The 20,943-nt window shown below is 39.8% G+C and overlaps 1 protein-coding gene across 1 annotated transcript in view; it reads right to left on the bottom strand.

Moving 5' to 3' along the window:
* Positions 1-15,284, bottom strand: part of LOC124621828 (RWD domain-containing protein 4) — a 32,591-nt gene extending 17,307 nt beyond the window's left edge. The window contains exons 1-3 of the mRNA XM_047147271.1: positions 14,830-15,284; positions 14,629-14,738; positions 9,787-9,979 (exon numbers count right to left, since the gene is read on the bottom strand). Of these exons, the coding sequence (XP_047003227.1) occupies positions 9,787-9,979; positions 14,629-14,738; positions 14,830-14,934 (408 nt within the window). The 5' untranslated portion in view covers positions 14,935-15,284. The remainder of the gene's footprint in view (positions 1-9,786; positions 9,980-14,628; positions 14,739-14,829) is intronic.
* Positions 15,285-20,943: the final 5,659 nt, after the last annotated feature.

Below are 20,943 nucleotides of genomic sequence, written 5' to 3'. Positions count from 1 at the left end.
GGAAATTTGATTTATAATTTTCAAACTGATTCTTATCAAGCAACTCTCTAAACTGAATACTCTGAAAATCTACAAAACACACATCCATTTGCACTATCATAAGAAAACATCTTAATGGACTGGGAGTAATGCTCACCAGCACTTATTACATTGTGAAATTTGTTGTAGCTTTCAATACATGAGGACAAAGTTTTTCCTGAAGTCATATTCTTTAACAAACTGATGGTCTCTTTTCGTTTGTTTTCTGTTTTAGGGCGCAAGAACAACTGAGGTTATAAGTGCCCATGCCACAACCTTAGGACACTAATAAGAAAAAGAAGTTAAAAGTGACTACATGTTAAGCACAATCGATGGAAGGAAAGAGATCTAAAAACAAGGACTTCCTCTGGGAGAAAGGTCCACAAAACATGACAAAGAGAAAGTGGAGATCCCAAACCAAAGACTAAATGTCTTTTGCCATAAAATACAGTCAACAGCCCGTGTGTCATTTGCTAAAATGGCCGATAACTCTAATGGGAAACGTACCTTGGAGCATAAGTGGTTAAAAAAAAAAAAGGACATTTGGTCAGGAAATAGCAAACCATCAAAGGGTGACGACAATGAGCAAGAAGTGGTGAGGGATCACCATTTAACAAATGGCAATGGTTAAAAAACCAGGCCCAACATGCTACCTAGCTAATATGATCTGAGGGCTGAGAGGAGGTTGGCCAAGCCACTGGGAGAGGTTAAATTTCCCAGAGCTTGTTCTTGTGAAGAGAAGACCACTGGTGACGCCAAAGTGACACGCCGACAAATTGCAACACTTATATCACCAGAAGGAATGGAAGAGCTAGCAGGCTGAGGTAGGAGGACTGCAGCCTTTGCAGCAGCATCAGCAGCCTCATTTCCGGCCAGACCAACCTGACCGTGAATCCACATGAATATCACAGCAGCTATCCCAATACACGAGCAAGTGGAAGCTTTCTTGGAGCTATTGCACTAAGGGATGGGCTGTGTGTAGCCCATAGGCTCTGAAGGGCACTGTGAGAATCAGAGCATATGACACAATTAAGAAGCCTGCTGCTGTAAATATTGAGCAGCATTCTGGAAACCGATACTGACAATCAATTGGTGCCAATGACACATGCACACCCAATACCACGGTCAGTTTTAGAGTCATCAGTGTACACGATGGTGCTCTCATGAAGTTGCACGAAGGTTGAGAAACTTACAGTGATTAATCGAACCCAGGGTAGTTTCCTTGGGAAGCAACTGTAATATATCGAAACCAGAGCAGTTTCCTTGGGAAGGAAATTAAGTCCAAGATGAACACGGGCCGCCGCAAAAAGCCAGGATGGTGAAGGGTTCACACCCATCACGAACGTGGTGGGCTGCATTAAGTTAAGGTGTCAGAGCAGTAGCCGAAAGTGTACTCTGGGGTAACAGAGAAGAGGGCATAGGATGCATAGCCGGGCATGTCAGACAAATAGCATGTGTATCCACTGAGGAGAGGATCATGTCAGTATGACTGTGCTAGTTCAGCAGCTTCTGCACAGAGACTCTAAACCAGGCTACATAAAAAGCACCAACAGCCAAATGTATTCCATGATGGTAGATTGTATTTTGACGGTGTATGAAGGATGGACATGCAGATGAATGAACAAAAAACACACAGTCCAATTTTGAATGGACAAGGGATCGACACAAACAGGAGGATGGCCTGATCCACTCCCCAGGAAGTACCGCTAAGGACACACAAAGCATTCAGGGCCAGGTACAGCGAGCGGCCAGGTAAGACACACAAAACGATCAAAAAAGTTTTCTATCAAGCACAAACCCCAGGATTTTGTAGTTTCAGCAAATGAAAGAGCAATAGGCCCAAGATGTAAAGACAGTGGAGGAAACCTCTTGCGCCACTATAAATTCGCACTAACACTTTTGTCAATGGAAAAGTGAAAGCCACTGTCAATGCTCCATGAATAAAGCCAATCGAGGCATCGTTGAAGATGCTGTTGAAGGAGACAAGTCCGTGGATAACTGCAATAGTTTAAATTGACATCAACGAAAAGGGAGCTGCAGAGACAGCTATAGCAAAGAGGACGACACTCAGGACAGAGCCTTGAGGCAATCTGTTATCCAGGATAAAGGTGTCCCACAAGGCCAAACCAACACCTACCTTGAAAACTTGGTCTTTTAAACAACCTGAAGGAAATGGGGCAGGTGGCCTCAGAAACCCTGCGTGTATAGAGTATGGAGGATACCAAACCTCCAGCAGGTGTGTTAAACTTTCTCCAAATCAAAAATCACAACCATAGTCTAGTATTTCTGCAGAAAACCATTCATGACATGGGTTGACAAAGTGACGATATCATCAACTGCACACTGGTGTGCTTGAAATCCACATTTCACAGTGGTTAGTGGTTTGAAAAACTTGAGCCACCATACCATCCAGCCATGAATCATACACTCCATCACCTTGCAAAGACAGCTGGTGTGAGAAATGGGGTAGTAGCTAGAGGGAAAGTCCTTGCTGACATTTGATAGGGTATGATAGTGGCTTTACGCCAATGTTCATCTTTCAAAATGAGATTGTACGTATGAAGGAAGAAGTGCTTGCCTGCAAGAGAAAGGCACTGTAACATCAGGATCTAATCATCATCTGGTCCTGGTTGGAAGTTCTGGATAAGTGAGAGCATGATCTAGCTCCCTCATAGTAAAGACTGCATTGTACGTTCACGATTCTGAGTGGAGAAGGGTATCACTTGAGCCGCCTCCACTTGTTTCAAAGGGAGAAAAGTGGGGTGATGGTGGGTGGAACTCTAAACCTCTGCAAAATAGCAGCCTAAGGTGATTGAGATAACGACAGTGTCCACAACGACAACATCTGCTACAACCAGGCTAGAAATTGGGGACTGGAGCTTGGACCCATAGAGCCGACAGAGGTTGCCCCACATGATGGAAGATGGAGTGAAACTGTTAAAAGAAAGAGTGAATCAAATCTACCTCGCTTTTTTACTACCCCAAAGAATGTGACAACACTGCACACAAAACTGTTTACAATGAATACAGTTCTCCATTATACGACGGCAATTAAAAATACAGAAAACAAGCCTCCATATGCACATTGTACTGCAGCATACCTCAGTCCACCAGGGGACCAGAACACAGCACAGTATTAAATGTACTGCGGCGATAAAGATAACCTTCGTAAGGTTACTCTACCCGGTAATCACAACTGGGGAAATGTTCACTGAAGGTTGACAGGGATGAGTAGAGTCTCCAGTTGGTCTTAGAAAGCTGTCAATTAGGTTTACACGTAGATGGGATAGGAGTCCATGAACGGGTGGCACATGGGATATGGTTGCTGAAGTATGTGTCAGACAGAACACACCATTAGATGCAATGGGCATGCTGGGCAGTGCAGAATGAGAGGTTCAAATGAGAAGAGGTGTGTGTGGAGGTTGAAAAAAATGTGGGTGCTCCAGTGTTAAGGCAGATGAGGTTGAGTTGATTGAGGTCAGCCAAGAGGGTATCTTACTGACCTGTTCTTATAGTTGCCAAGCAGTAGCAAGGGGTGAGAGAGCTGACCAATAAGCTGGAGGAAGTCTGCTCTGATGACAGCAAAAGACTGTGGGAAGTACGGGAAGTAGACATAACAAAGATAAAAGGTGGAAGGGAACTGCGCATTGCAACAGCTTACAGCCAGGTGTTCAGTGAGAGGATTTGGATATGGATGTCATCCAAGATGAGCAGGATGAATCCCCCAAGAGAGAATGCCGTCCTCAGGGGGAACTCAAAGCAAACCAGAAGGAAATATGAGAGGTCAAAGCAGTTGCAAGGACACAGTTTTGTTTCCTGGAGACAAAGTAACAAGGAACCGCAATTCCAAGAGCAGCAGTGATTCCTCCTTGTTGGATCTAATGCCATGAATGTTTCGTTGGAGAAGAGTCATAATGGGGAACAGGGAGGAGGGAACAAATATTGGGTAGTCACCACAGCGGCCGCCGAGTGCCAGCCTTCAAAGACTCAATGCCACCGAGTGCAGAGGCTGGAGGATCCAGTTCCATGAAATCTAGAGGCGTTGACATTCTCCCCAATCAGCCTGCAGTTTTCGGCAGAAAAACAGTAGGTGCTGCGCACTGGTGAAATGGTGGTCAGTCGGGTGGGGTATCATGCAGCACACCACTGAAGAGGATCTCAAGATTAGGGAAAAAAGGAGGTTGTTTGCCTTTATTTGATTTCTTAGAGCCTTTGTGATTGTCAGATGAAGACACCAAAGGTTGTTGGCTGGAGGGTTGTAGAAAGTCTTTGTGGAAATATTCTCTTTGTCCTTTCCGCCCTGCTGGTTGAGCAGCTGTTGATTTCACCATCGGGGGCAAAGACTTGGTGTTGGGAAGCTGTAGGAGGAGAAGATGAGGATGCTACTGTGATCTGGGCAATTTTACAACTGCAATGCTGAATTGGAGGTCGCATGTCTGCGTGGCCATGTCCTCCGTGGAGCGAGATGTAGCAAGATCAGTACGGTTTAAGTGCTGGATGGTAAAATGCAGGGCGTTCGACTAGCCAACAACTTGTGAGAGACAGGGTAACGTACTTTTTCCTTCACCTGGATCTCCTGGATGGCCCGCTCATTGGGGACAGGGGACATTCATGGGATGAGGCGGAATGGTCATCATTACAATTTGATATAGCGGGAAGAAGGAGCAGACAATTGCCCTCGTGAGCATCCCTACAAGAAGTAAAATTTTGCTGTGTTTTGATAGAACATGAGAGTGTGGTTGTAACATTGACAATGGTAGCAATGCATAGCGTTTGGAATGTACAGTCAGACCATGACGACTTCATAGCCTGCCTTAATCTTTGGTGGAAGCACTACTCAATCAAATGTGAGAAAGAGATTGCATGTAGGCACTACGGCTGCATCAATATTTTTCATTACCCAATGGACCTGAGTGATGCCCTGGTCATAGAGGTAAGTTTGGATTTCTTCCGAGTCAGATCATCAAGCAGCCAAGTGTAAATAACACTATGTGAAGAATTCAGAATTTGATGGGCCTTGACACGAACAGGATAGCCGTGGAGGATTATAGCTGTAAGCAGTTGCTGGGCTTGAAAATCAGAAATAGTCTCCAGAAGTGAAGTTTCACTACATAAGTGAGGGCAGGATTTCACAGGGCCTGCAATTGGATCAACACCTCTGAAAAATAAAAAAGTTAACTGCAGCAAAGAACTGACCTCCTTCGGAATGTGATATCACAAGGAACTGAGGTGTAGCTGAGAGTGTCTTTGAATCTTTAGTCTCATTCCGTTTACATTTTCTAGATGTAGTCCAAGATCGTGATTGGCTCACTGTGAAAAAAATCCCTCATGATTGCCTGAGTCTCCAATGGTGCTTCTTCCAACTGGGGCCCCCTCAGAGGGGGCTAACCCACTTTAGATGATTGTCCACACCTCCCAAACTCCTAACAAAGGGACCAACTGGCAATTGGAAAGGTAACAGATCAGGTAATCACCCCCATGGGCCTGGTCTGTACCAGGGGGTAAGTGTGACCCCTACCTGTCAGTCCGGTGCTAGGAATTATGCTTAACTGTCACCTGTTACACGTCAAATGCATGGGCCAGCCTTCAGGAAAACATAAGGATGAAAAAGAACAAAAAGAAACCTCAAATGCCGAGGTAGAGGAAGGGGAGGAAATCGAGAGTGAAGGAAGAAAGAAAGAAAGAAAGAAAGAAAGAAAAGCAGACGAGAGACTGTTCCGATGCTGGGCTATCTAAACTGCAAGACGTATTCCCAAAAATATCCAAGACATGTTCCCCAAGAGACAGAAAAAAGAACAGGAGGTGAGTGGACAAGCAGCATGGAAAGGAAAGAGGTGCTGCGAAGGCTGGGGCCCAGCGGTAGCTATGCACAAACTTACCACCAAGTGGTGAGCCCCCTGCGGGGCTGATGGTCTTCTAATTTCAACGTTACACATACTAAAGTGACACTCAATTTTGTGTTCAAGTGCCAAGAGATGGTCAACACATACAAATATTTTTTGTAAAGGCAAAGTAGGAAAAGAAATTGAGTTTTGTTACGAATGTTAATCAAGCCAGAATGACTCTGCATCCTGATATTCATAATCACTGTTGATATTTTGGAAAATGTCTTTCAACTCATTGTATTTAAGATATACTGTGTGAACATCCTGTGAATTGACATTCCAACATGTAATACATGTTTTAGGCAATCTGAATCTTGTATTTTCTAAGAGTTGTGTTCTCTTGCTGAAAACAAATGGAATGATAAGATTGTAAACGATAAACCTAACTGCTTTGATAATTTTAGATGATGTAACAACACTACATTAAGTTCATGAGAATAACGATGCAAAAATAGAGCTTGCAGACACCTTGTTTTCCCGCCATTATTGAGGCTCCATCATATGTTGGCTCACTATTTTGTCAATAACTCCCCAAACATCAAGCACATTGAGTACAATTTCTGACAAACGCTAAGTAGTTTTGTCCCTAGAAATATTGTGAAAGTCAATAAATCTTTCTGTGAGGGCCATCTTGTATTCAAAACCTGTGAATAATACTTATTTGTGACTTACAGAAAATTCCAGTGTTTCACTCCAACAAACTTACACGAAATGTTTTCAATGGTGTTGAGCAATAATCGTGCAATATTTTTTAAAAGAATAAACCACAATTTGACTGTGTATTACTGTATTTAACTTCTGTACTATCTAGATTTCAGCTTTTATGCCATTATCAAGTACAGTGCTAAAAACTGTTAGACCATTATTATGATATATCTGTTAATGCAGTCAAAAACAGATGAGAATGACTGACATGTGTGTTTTTTTTTAAGGTGATTACCTGCTTGGACTGTCGTAACAGAGCGTTAAATGTGCAGGCCCAGACTTCACAATGCTCTGCCAAAAGACAGGATAACTGCCCCATCTGCACAAATTGCCATGGGAATCACCCGGCAAACTACCACAGCTGTGAGACTTACCAGAGGTTGATGCATGACCTGAGACGCAAATAACTACACGACAGTGGTCATGGCAAACTGGTTCAAAAACTAGAAAGAAGGTGGTGTTTCAACTGCAGCCTGGTCAGTTTCTGGCAATACCACCTCAGAAGGACCCTTGGGCTTTCCCCCTTCCCTACAGTGCTGCCCCCCCCCCCCCCTCCTCCCCCACAGTGCCAGAGATGCACTCACCCCCACCACCACAGGGGGCCAATACTGGCAGAGGTACTGCCAGCAGCACTTTAAAGCCCGCACCAGTAACACTCCAGCAAATGGCAGGCAATGATCTCAGCAGCCTGATGAGAGAGCTGTATGAACTTAGATCAGTGTTTTCAGTGTTTGTTGGACTTAATCTTAGTAACACTAACATCAAAAATCAAATAAATAATGCCTCAGTGAGAGCTGTGCCAGATAAGTTCACAAAAAAGATGGTCATAGTGGAGGCAGTCATACTATTCTCTGAATGGCCCTTAGGTATGAAAACATACAAATATTAAATTGAATGTTAATAGTATTTCTGCTAAGATAATACAACTGCATTCCTTCCTAGATCAGCAAGCCACAGGGGTCACCTGCACACACAGACAAATTATCATAGGCAGGTCACCTGAAAATCTGCTACTACACTCCAGCATGATGGACTAGCCTATCAGTCACCAAGTGTAGTGGAAGGGTTGCCTTTCTTGTGAGGCAGATGATTTACCACCAGACAATCAATATACCAAATTTGGTCACGGTCAGGGCTGGAGGTGTTGAGTTAAACATCCTAATTACAATTTCTGTATGCAACTCTCCACACAGTAACATAAATGCACAGGACCTTCAGGTTGTAACAGGCAATTACAAGCATGTATTAACAGCTGGGGACCTGAATGCCACACAGTGACTGAGGTTGCAACTTCATGATGCTAGCAGAAGGAGATGGAGGCAGTCTGAGGGGGGCAATCCCTTCCTGAGGGTAACTGTTCCAGAAGAGCCTTCTCACATCCCCTATTATGCTCAGTTCAGGTTCGATATCCTTCATATTTTCCCAACGAAGGGCCTGCAGTGGGGGATGTGACCACAGTTTTACGAGCTGCACTCAGACCATAGCCCATAATATTGGAATGTGCCAATGTTGAAGAGAGACAGGAGGATGGCAAAAATAACACACACTGCTAACTGGCAACAATACAACACCCTAGTGGGACATCACCTGGAGGGGATACCGAAAATGCGAAACGGATAAGAGGCAGACTAAGGAACTGAGTATTTCACAAAAGTGCTACAGATGTGTGATTGAGAAACAAGCATCAGGCAGACCATCACACCTGGTGCTAGGGACTTAGCCCCTGACATCTGACACACGATAGTGACGCGACATGAAGGGCGCGACACGAACCAAGTACTTACTCTTCCACATGGAAGATCATGAAACCACTGAAGGCACTGTAGACAAGCCACGCCAAGGGGAAAATGGACACATCTATGATGATGATGATGATGAGAAAGATGAAGTACTGACAACGTCACTGGAGTCACAATTTCAAACTCATGGCATTGAAGATGAAGCGACTGACAGGTAGAGGGGACAAATAAGTGAACAAGTAGCTCAGTTGAGAGATATTAGGCCAATGTATACACCAGTTTCCAACTGCCTTGTGAGTGCCTACATTAGATGGCTAGAGAAAAACAAACCACCCCGACCTGACAAGGTCCGTGTCCCCCACCTCAACCACCTACCTCCTTCAGCAATCGCCTACCTCATCACTGTCTATGACCAATGCCTCTCCCTAACCAACTCCCCAACCACCTGGTGAGTTCAAACACTTGCACAGATACCAAAAAAGCACTCCCTGGTGAAATGGAACATACCTGCACCAACATTGTTATAATGGGAAATTACTACCAAAATTTTAAAGAAACATCCAATTTTTCAGGGTAAAGATTACGAAAATAATAAACAATTTGTGTGATACTGGTGATCAGCACAGTCATAATAAATCTGTTGTTACAATTATGTGGTGGTGGAGGAGGAGGAGGAAATAAACAGAATGTCCAGGCGGCAAGGTTTGATCCAGAGATCATGCATTTGTGCAACTAAGCATGTGCTTACTTGGCTGTGGACCCCTCGAGTACTAGTGATCCCACGAAATATATTAGCATGCCTAAACCACTGAAGGCTAATCCCAGGGTAGACAAGCCATGCCAAGGGGAATTTTATCAAAACCAGTTGGGAGTCGCATCTTCCTATTTACTATATTAAAAGTCCCAACCATGATCTACACATCCTATCAATACGAAGCAAACCGGTGATGGGAGCATTTATGGTTCCCTTGTTAGAGATGGACAAAGCACAAGAAGGCAAACTGCAAACAAATATAATGTCATATGAATATGTAGAGGACACCTTTTAAAAAAAACTATGTGTATCGTTTTTCAAATATCCAGAATTTTTCTAAAACTGAATGCAATTATGTTTTCTGATGTTTGGTAGTAATTCACTTAAGTAGTCTTATCTTTTCTTCATGGCACATTTATTTAAGCCAGTGACTTCAAAGCACACCACAGCAACTTCACTAATGTCATCACCAATGGAAGTGTCTCGTTCTACCTAGTTATATAATTTATGTCCAAGCTGTGTCAATTTTAATCGCTATTTCACTTTTCCATTCTGTCCTGTTTCTCGCCTCACTCAACTGCAAATAAAATCTACAAGAGACCTGTTCCGATGTCCTAAATAAGCTCATTATAAACATTGTTCAAATAACCATTGGAGAAGACTGCAAGATGGCAAACAGCCTTACCTGTGAGTCAGCTAGAGAGACGTTCTCTACAGCAGAAGAAATGCTGGTTACAGTGCTTTCTGGTTGCGCTGACATCAGATCTTGTGCTCTCTCTTTAACAAACTCAAACAAGGTATACGTCATAGCTGCTCCTAAATACTGTTCAGCTTCTTTATCAATTTCAGATACAATATGTGCCTTCACCTCTGGTAATCTAGATGGGGAAGAGAAACATACTAATAGTGAAGATTTTCAAAATTTGTACATATTAACAGCTGTATAACTGGATGTGTATTAAATAATTTCCATCAAAACAGAAGACTGCTTTTACAGTTTAAGTGTAGCGTACTACTGTTTCTATAAATAGAAATAACACACAAATTCAATGCACATTCTTAAATGTGACAGGTACCCACAAACATTTTCACAACTGACTAATATACTTGCAGATGGAAAAGTCCCTTGAGAAAACTATTACATTACAAAGACACGACACACAGGCTCCTCTCATTAAGGATTTGAGTAACCTCTTCCTCCTTTCCAACCCTTATCCAGCTAACCCTCTTTCTTCCCTGAGAAAGGAACTACCAGCTAAATGCCTACATTTTGTTTCTTCCCACTTTTATGCATGTACCAGCAGCACTGGAACTTTGCCTTCAGAAGGTAAGTATTATGAATACATTATAGTATCAAGACACCAAATGCTGAGGAACATGGCTAAAAAACTTTTGTTAAATTAATAAACTGATAGACATTAAGTATAATGGAGCCGATGTGAAATTTACAACTACAAAACATATCAAAACTGTTGAGCCAAAGTATCAATAAATGCAAGATCGAAAGAGTGTGTGTGTGTGTGTGTGTGTGTGTGTGTGTGTGTGTGTGTCTGTGTGTTTTGAGGTTTTCGGGCGCTAAGCAGCGTGGTCATCAGTGCCCAAACGCATAGAAACAGGAACACGTGCGTTGAAGGGACGGAGACAGACGGCGAACAAGGAGAATGGCTAAAAGACACAGACCTGATGCAGTTCCAAATCTTCACGCACAGAGGCAAAACAAGAGGAGAAGAAACGCACTAAAAAAGGAAATGCAAAATATGATTCTTGAGAAGGTTAAAATACTGTTTAATCACATCTCTCTCAGGAAAAGAGGGGATTATACATTAGCAATGGTATATAACCACTGATGATGCATTGCACTGGCTAAAAGCATATCTTTTATTACTGGGGCATTTCAAAATCTTTTGGGCAAGATGTGTATATTTTAATTTTAAAGAAACTATTGAAAGTAGCATATGAAGTGAAAAGGTAATTATATGTGTTTTCCAAATATAACAAAATTAACAGCCAGAACCAGAAATTTCTGTCGCAAGATTTCGTGTAACAGTAAACATAAAAACATATTCCTGTTAGGGATGTAAATCCGCCCCCAAGGGTAAGAGGAAAGTATCTGGCAGCATTGCCCAAATTATTCTAATTGACTGTCAACAATCTGGACATGCAGTTCTAGTCACATACCAATAATCTGAGCTAATTCTTCCGAACTGAAACTGTGAAACAGTGCCTTTCTGATTGAGAACTCCTAAGCTCCAATTTAATCATGAAGTGAGTCTACATGATCAATTTTGATTATAATTGCTTCTGATATCTGAGGGACAGTATCTGTAAGTTTCATTTTGTTAGGCATATGACAACGTTCTGTAAATTTCATTTTATTGGGCATGTAATAAGCCTGTTATTACTCAAAAATATGAGCTAAACCTACAGTCTAAACGGTGTAAGAGGCTTTAAGTTTTAAGTGTAACATGCCTAAAAATATAAACTAACTGAAATGCCCCTACTACTGTGGCAGGTTGCATTACATCAACATCAGCATTGCTTTTCCCTATGGGTTATTTTAGACAAGCTCATTTTTGTGAATCCTCAGGTCACCATTTCAGAATTCAATCATATATGATACATGTATAGCTATACATCGTAATTTTTGATAAATTCAAGTTTGAAGGCTAAAGGATGTGTATCCAGTAATTAGTCAGGCACCAATATCCCTATTTTCAGATATCAACTACCGGTACTTAGTAATGAGCTGATCTACAAACCTCAGTTTTTATGCACCTAGTATGTAGGCCACTAGAACATAATGTATAAAAAGTAGGATACATCATACTGATTTTTCATGAAAAATGTTGACAAACACATTTTCCTACACTGTGCTTTAAATTTTGTAATTTTTTAAAAAAGCCTAACTTTGTAAGGGGAAACAGCACAGATCCCAGCTTGTAACTCTTTAGCTCTAGCACTACATAAAAATAACGAAAAGCATTTGGCACTGAAATTAACAGGTCTTACACTTACTTAAAGATGACTCCGTCGGAGAAAAACATCAGATCTGATAAACTTCAAAGTCCTGCAAGGAGTCCATAGACAACTCAATCTCAACATGAGTTTTTTGCTGAAATGTTTACACATTTGGTAGCAGCCTTAGGTGCAAATAAGAGTATTCTACCTCACTTTATTCACTGGCAAAGAAAAAAATGAAATGCCATTTTCACATATCAGTGACTAGAAATGCACAGCACAGTTGTGGTCCTGGAAATGTCCTAACTGTATTCTACATGTTCTCCAAGAAACATCCGTACAATTTGAGCTGTAGTCACTGCTACTAAGACCTTTCTAATGAAGAGAATTTCAGCACATGCAAATGGGACCACTGGTGCTCTGGCAGCTCGTGAAAATGCTCTGTTGGAACAGCTGCATGTGGGGCAGTTGGCAGTTTTCAAATATGGTGATAACTAGTACATAGAACACATTTCCCAGATATCATATGCATTTAGGAATGTTGAGATTAATTGCACATCTCCTGCTGAATCACAATTCCTTTCAAGGTCCAGTAGGAAAAATACTGTTCAGAATCCATTCTCCAATGTTATATGTAATGTAAATGTCCCATCATTACAAAGTCACAGTGCATGGCTGTATAAAGTACTATAAGATGATCATATGTCTCACTTTTAAGATCATTTATTTCATCTTTGGTATCAAGATGTTAAGGAAAACAATACTGTATACAACACCAATTTAGTGCACCCAAGAAGTCTTGTAATTTTTTACACTGAAGGGACATTTAACAGTTACAACATATACATTAAGAAAATGATTGTCAATTATTTTCAGCTCTCACCTGTTTACTGTTCTGACCTGTAGATCAACCACAAATATTTTAAGAATAATTTTTCGAGGGATATACACAGTTTTTATATGCAAACCCCCTGTAGTGTTGAATGTGGGTGGCAGACTATGCATCAGTGCCATTTTCATTTTACTCTTTGCCAATGAATAAAGCGAGGAAGGATATTCTCATTTGCACCTAAGGTTGCTACCAGATATGCAAATATTTCAGTAAAAAATCAAGTTGATGTTCGATTGACTACATACCCCTCCCATGGCTTTGAAGTTCTTCAAATCGGACATTTTTCTCTGATGGAGTCATCTTTACGTGAAGGCGAGACCTATTCACTGCAATACTAAATGATTTCATTATTATTTATACTTCATTCTAGGGCTAAACAGTTAAAAGCCAAGATCTGTACTGTTTCCCTGTTAGACTTAAAAAAAAAAAAATCATTAATTTAAAGCACAGCATGGAAAGTTGACATTTTTCATAAAAGATTTGAGTGATGTATCCTAATTTTTACACGTTATATCAATAGACCTACATACTAGATGCATATAAAACTGAGGTCTTTACTAAGTAGTAGATTTCAGAAAATAAGGAAATTGATGCCCGACAAACAACCAGATAAATGCCTCTCAGCATTCAAACCAGAATTTATCAAAATCGGGACAGTGCTATTTGGCAGTTTTACTATTAAGACATGTAGGTATCCATGTAATAAATATGACAATTCTGAAACGGTCATTTTATCACCTACTGTGATATTACACAAAATGATTGCTATTTCTTTTTGCTGGCATCTGTTACAGATGTATCTTGCATGTTGCCAGTTGTAAACCAGGAAGAATCAATAGCTAGTGCACCTGTTGCTAATCAAAACTAGATTACTCACACCTCCTAAAATTTATGATTGCAGTTGGTACCAAATTGGTATTCCCACCAATCTGGTATTGTCAGTATATGGTGTAAAGTGGGACATTTTGTACTTATTTTGTATGTAACCTTACACTGTAGACCTTACAATTGTAATCAACTATTGTATAAGCTATAAATTATAACTTTATTTGAATGAAAGATGTAGTAGTAAAATGTATGATGGTTTAGTAGCAATGTAACATTTTACCCTCTTTAGTGTTCTAGGGTTAATCAGCCAATCTACAGTTTAAATGAACCAGAAAAACCAAACTTACTTTATTCAAGTCAGCAAATGCATTAATACTGTTACTCAAAATAGTTGTGTGTAAATGGTGAATGAGATCAACATGATGTTTAAAAAGATTAACAAAATTCTCAGTGTGATGTCATGTGAAAACATTCCAGAGTTAAGGAGTTTCAGGGCAATGTCACTCCTCATGTCTTATGTGTGCTGCAAGGTGCAACTAAAATTCAGTATTAAGAGCTGCAACACAATCTGTAAAGTTGTCCAACAAGACTTACTGATATGGTATTGCTATTATGTTCACCCTATATAACAAAACTGAACAAGGCAATGTATTTGCAGGAAACATCTTTTATCCTTTACTAGAAGCCCGCAGTTACTACGTGCAGTGCAACTGCAAAGTTACAGAATTTAAAATCAAGTCACAGGAGTAATCAAAATATATAATTGAAATTGTGTTCGTCGCAGGCACATCTTTGTTATTCAGCGGTATAATTTTAGGCGATTCACAGTACCAACAGAAACATACTTACATGTGCTTGTTATAAAAAGTGTCCATATTTATCTTCGGCTTTTCGGTGGGATATGTTTCACCCCATGATATTTCTAAGAGAAATGTCTTCGGGTCTCCATCATCACCGTACTATGGGGATAGAAATTCACAACGATTCCTGTTAAAGTGCTCACTTTACCTATAAAAAAATACCACTAAGCTTTTGGAAAATCTTTTTCACCTTATACTGAAATGTTGTGGCTGTGAGCTGGCGAAAGGCCGGATCGCCATCGTAAATCGATGACAGGACTTCACGTTCCTCTTCCTGTAGTTCTGCATCGGACATGTTCGATAGAAATTTGAACAATCGACGGTTTAAGAATTCTGTGCATGTGAGTATTAAATTGTTTCTTAGGGGTTGCTTTTCTCCTTCATTATATGTATATGCACCACTTAACCACGAATACGCAGCAATACGGGTTTCTCTTAACTCGACGTTGACGTAGCTATACTGTTATATTAAGACAAATGACAAAAATAAACTGCCTATTACTACAACTTAAATTGGAAGAAACATTACGGTAGCCCTTTAGTCTGCTACAAAATATCCCCCCGCCTAAGTTGCTAAACAAAAATTAACACACAACCCCTGCCACAACCACATGCTTACTACGCTCACAGAGCAAAGCTAAGGCAAAAGATAGAAACTTGGAAAGCGGTGGGATAGGTAAATGTCATGTTGACACTTGCACAAACATTTATACACCTCCCCAAACATGTAAATTTGGCGTATGTTTAAAATCAGCTATTACTACAGCAATAAACTTCAACAGAGTGGATTACTGAGATACATTACATAAACGCATAATCACTGCTTTCACTACGGAGACATACAGTATCTAAAAATATCCGGACACCTAGTTATTTCGGACCTGGAGCTTCCTTAAAGTAGGATCAGAAGCCATGTAACACGCTATTATATCCAGTTAGAGTATCTGGGGAAGATGCTAATGAAATTATGCCGCCAGATTGGACATGAGAAAATGATTTGATTTACAGGAACATTCTAAATGACATGACTGAGCCTTAAAGTGGCATGTAATTTCAGGAAACAGGCCCGCTGTTGTTTTTGCCTTACATCGTCCACTCATAGTACTGGCGAAGCTAAACTAGGTTAAAACCGTTTTGATAGGACCTCAAGAAAGGGATCCCTGTGCTCCAAATTCCTTGTGGTGAACAGTGAGAACAGTGCGACATTTGGTTTATCCATGGAAGTTTAGTATCAGCTGTTGGTAAGAACTGCAGGTGAGGTAACCATTATCATTTACTCTCTACATTTCTATGTTTCAGCCTAGATATTGCTTATGTGATTTCTTTCGTTAGTATGTTAGTGCTAAGTGGAAAGAAAAGTAATTTTTATTATTTTTAAGTCTTTTGTTCATGTGTGGACAATAAAATATTTAAAAAACTTTTGTTTGATAACACAAAATACTGTCTTTTCACAACACAGAAACAAACTCTGCTAAAATGTTGCCGTAGGCTACGTTTCTTTGGAGCCATTTTGAAAAATGTCTTCAATTGGGAACAGTGAGACAAGAATGTTGATGGTACAGGAAGACATGTCTCATTGTTCACAATGCTTGTTTTTTATTTATTTTATTATTTATTTCCTTGATGCGAGTGAACCGCTGGGATGTAGAAAGCGTCAGATTATTAGAATAATATCCATTTGTAAATAGTCATCAGACTTACCATCGAAGTCATATGTAAACGAATACATGAGGTACAAGTGTTCAAATGACAACAGTCGTAATGCTGGTTAAACAAACAAATGATAAGGCTTATATTCTAATTTATATAAAAGCATTGTCAACAATTGATATACAGTGCTATATAGTCATTTCTTACAGGAATGCTTAAAATTAAACACATTTCACTAATTATTAAACAGTGTCAAAAAACTCCTGTAAAGAAAAGAGAGAACTATTCAAAAGAGAAAGTTTTAGCTGTTTTTCGAATTTAGTCATATCTCCAATTACTGATTTAACATTAACTGGAAGTTTATTGTGTACTTTTAAACATAAATTATGTACTCTGTCCTGTGCAATGCTGAGACTTTTTTATCTTTGTGAAGATCATGTTCGCTTCTTGTGTCATGATCATGATTTTCACTGTTTGTCCTGTGCATTGTATATTATTGTTCACAAAGTACATTAGTGAAAAATATGTATTGGCATGGCATTGTGAGGACCCCAGTTGTTTGAATAATTTTCTGCAAGAGCATCAAGGATGCACTCTACTCATAATTCTCACGTCTCTCTTCTGTGCAATAAAGGTTTTATTTGTTTGTTACTGAAACCAGAACGTGATGCCATATAAGTGAATGGAAGTATCCCAAGTACACAGCTTTGATTGAGTCCAAGTCAAGAACAGATGAAATTGAGCAAATGGGAAATGCTCCCAAATTCAGTCTTTTACATAGGTCAACGATACGAGCTGATCAGTTTAGAGTGTTGTTAATGTGTAATCCCAGGAATTCTTTGAATAAAGTGTTCACAGAGTTCTGTAGACTGTAGTTTGGTATATTCTCTGTCATTATGGTTGTGTCATCTGCAAATGGGTTGAAGTGTGTTTCTTGTGTCATACACCATGGCTTACGACAATATTTGTTTGCTTTATAAAACAGTGAATTTAGTATTTTTGGTTTGTAAAATTTACTTTTAGGCTATACAATGTACAGTTGCTAAGGTATGTCAAGGAAAAGCCTTGGAGGAAAATAGAAACAAAGAATATAGGAAATGGCTTATGAACAAAGACTTACACTTTGGAAAATGGAACATTAGGACATTGGCAACTCTTAGAGCTTTCAATATTCTGTCAGAAGAACTCATCAGATATGAAATGGATCTAGTAGCACCACAAGAAGTTAGACATCCAGGAACAGGAAAACTGGAAATGGATGGTCACATTTTATACTACTGTGAGTCGGAAGAATGGAAGTTCCAGAAGGGAGTAAGTTTTATGGTCAGCAAAAGTTTAGCTGCAGCAGTAACCGATTTCCAACCAATTGATGATAGAACAGCTGCCATGAGACTGAAAGGTAGATTCACAAATATAACAATAGTTATACTATATACTACAACTGAGGAAATGGAGGACAAAAAGAAAGAGAGTTTTTATGAAATTCTCGAAGAGGTAATTAATAAGACACCAGGATATGATATGAAGCTCATATGGGAGATGCCCAATGGTAAAGTTGGAAGGGGGAAAGCCTATATGCTGAAAGAAATGCTAACAGTGTGAGGTTTCTAAGCTGTGCAAGTGCAGCCAACCTAAGGGTTACGAGCAGACTTTCCTCTCAAGGACATTCACAAGATAACTTGGGTATCGTGAGATGGAAGAACAAAAAACCAAATAAACCATGTCCTGGTAGATCAAAGACATAAAAGCAGTATAATGAAGATGAAAGGGACCTGAGGCAGGCATAGACCGTTATTTCGTCGTAGCAGAAATATGCCAAAGAATAGCAATAGAAAACCAAGAGGGGGGGGGGAGCATAAAAGATCATAACATTGACATAGACAGATTAAAGGGTAATGGCAAAGAACATGAGTTTATCATTTAGCTACAAAACAAATTTGATGTTCTAACAATGAAAGACAACCTTGACAATGAATACAACTGGGAAAGGATAAAAACAAATGTAGAAGAAGTGGTACTAGAAGTATGTGAAAAAAAAGAAAGAAGAAAAATCTATGGTTTTAGAAGAATGTGAGCTAAAAGTGAAAGAAAGAAGAGCAGTGAAGGAAAAACATTACAAGAGGACTCCAACAAAAGTAAAGAAGCGTACAAAAATGTTAACAGAGAATGTTCTCAGAAGGAAAAAGAGAGAACATCTGGAAATTTACTCAAAAGAGGAGAGGAGGTTAAAAGTGCAGGGAATGTAAGAGACTTTTACAGATCAGTGAGATTTTTCAGAAGAGCATATATAACACGGATGTATGGGCATTAATGATAAAAGTGGTAATACTGTTCTGGAAAGATCCAAAGGTACAGAAATTTGTAGGGAAAATTTTGAGGAGCTTCGCAATGTTGAAGATAGAAGTGCAGAAATGGAGCAACGGTATGATTATCAGAGTGCAGATCCTGTCATGGAACTGCCAACAGTGAAAGTGACCATAGACTCAACCAAAATACTAAGAAACAACAAATCTCCAGGGAGAGATGGAATAACAGCTGAATTTTTTTAAGGAGTGAGGAATAAAAACTGCAAAACAAATACACAAGCTTGTTAGGAACATCTGGAATAAAGAAAGAATGCCAGAGGAGTGTACAGAAGCGATAATACTATTAATCCATCAAAAGGCTGACAAACAACAATGCAGGAACTACCAGAGACATCTCATTAATTAGCACCGCCTATAAAGTGTTCTTCAAGATCCCAAGAAAAAATTACAACCATATTTAAAAGAGATAATAAATAAGAAGCAAGCGGGTTTTATGAAGAACCGTTCAACTACTGACCAGCTATTCATACTGAAAGGAGCCATATCCAACTATTGGGAGTATAAAAAAACAATGGCAATTTTAAGAAAGTCTATATCAGTATATCCAAAGATAAGTTGTGGGAGAAAATGCAGAGATTTGAAATACCGACAAGGATTATAAACCTTGTGAAAGTGACACTGAGAGGCTTGGAAGGGGTAGGGGAAATGGATGTAGAATATTCCAAAGCGTTTGACATACAAACAGGAATCAGGAAAGGAGATGGAATATCATCCTTCTTGTTCAACATTGCGATACAGGAAGTGTTGGATGCAGGAAGTGTAGCAGAAGAGGGAATTACAGTAGGAACAAAAATAAATGTACTGGTCTTTGCAGATGACATAGACTGAATGTGGAAAATATGGATACCCTAAAAATACTGGCAAAAAGACTCTTTCAAAAAGCAGAGGAAGCTGCATTAGAAGGAAATGCCTAAAAAACAAAATTCATGAGAATAGAAAGAAATCACACAACACAAAGAGGTGAAACTCTGCAGATCGATAACCACATGTTTGAAGAAGTAGATGAGTTTAAGTATCTGGGGGTAGTAGTAAACAACAAAAACGACGAGAAGCAAGAAATAGAGGCGAGGATCGAAGCTACATCCAGAGCACCATACTCACTCAACAAACTACTGTCATCTAATATTTTTTCAACAGGAACCAAAGTAAGAATATATCATACCATAATCAGACCAATATTGCTATATGGGGCGGAAATATGGAGAGTAAAAAAATGGTTCAAATGACTCTGAGCACTACGGGACTTAACTGCTGAGGTCATCAGTCCCCTAGAACTTAGATATACTTAAACCTAACTAACCTAAGGACATCACACACATCCATGCCCGAGGCAGGATTCGAACCTGCAACTGTAGCGGTCTCGCAGTTCCAAACTGTAGCCCCTACAACTGCTCGGCCACTCTGGCCGGCTATGGAGAATAGATAAATAGAAGGAGAGAAAGATAAAAGGTTTTGAAAATAAAATCTTGCAAAAGATATTTGGACTTATCTTTGAGAGAGGAGAATAGCAAAGAAGAAAGGACAGGGAGCTCATGGTGCTATACAATGAACCAGAGGTAGTTGCAGCGGCCAAACAAGAAGACTAAGATGGCCCAGCCACGTGTATAAAAGAGAGCAGGGATCTTTACTGACAGAAGTCTCAGAGAATAAACTGGAAGGACGAAGATCTCTAGGCAGGCTGAAAATGAGCTGGAGAGACCATGTTGCCAAGAATCTCCTGGTGCTGGGAGCAAGGAAAGAAGATCCCAAAGCTAGAATACTGTGGAAGAGTCTACTTGACGAAGTCAAAAACAGACTGCAGTTTGTGGGGCCAGGAAGTAACAGTAAGCTATACAATGCAAAGAAGAAAAGGGACTAAGAGGAAACAGGGAGATTTTCAGAATTTTCAATGAAGAAAGCTGTTGTGCTTGTGACAGAAAAAAGTGAGCATCAGCATTATCTTTTCAAACTTTCAGTAGTGAATATGTCAAGAAATATCATGAGGATAATGGATCAAAAATGTGCCCTGACTATTCAGTGAATCTCATTTTCTCACCAGGAAATTGTGATATATTTAATTGTATGCTCTAAAATGTTTATGGACCTTCTATGAAAGACTGCTATAGTTTAACTTATAAACCAGGTATTCAAAGTAACATTGTTGTCCTATCAACATGAACTGAAAATGAATAACTGTCCACTGACTGGATGAAAAGTTTTTGACAGAGATTTCCCCAATTGTCTCCTAGAACACCACAAGGATGCTGTATGTCTAGAGCTACAGGTTTTAATAAATTCAGCATGTGAAA

The sequence above is a fragment of the Schistocerca americana genome, chromosome 1 (genome assembly GCF_021461395.2).
Source record: "Schistocerca americana isolate TAMUIC-IGC-003095 chromosome 1, iqSchAmer2.1, whole genome shotgun sequence".
Classification (NCBI taxonomy): Eukaryota; Metazoa; Arthropoda; class Insecta; order Orthoptera; family Acrididae; genus Schistocerca; species Schistocerca americana.
The sequence above is the reverse complement of the archived record's forward strand: the minus strand, read 5'-3'. Positions and strand labels throughout refer to the sequence as shown.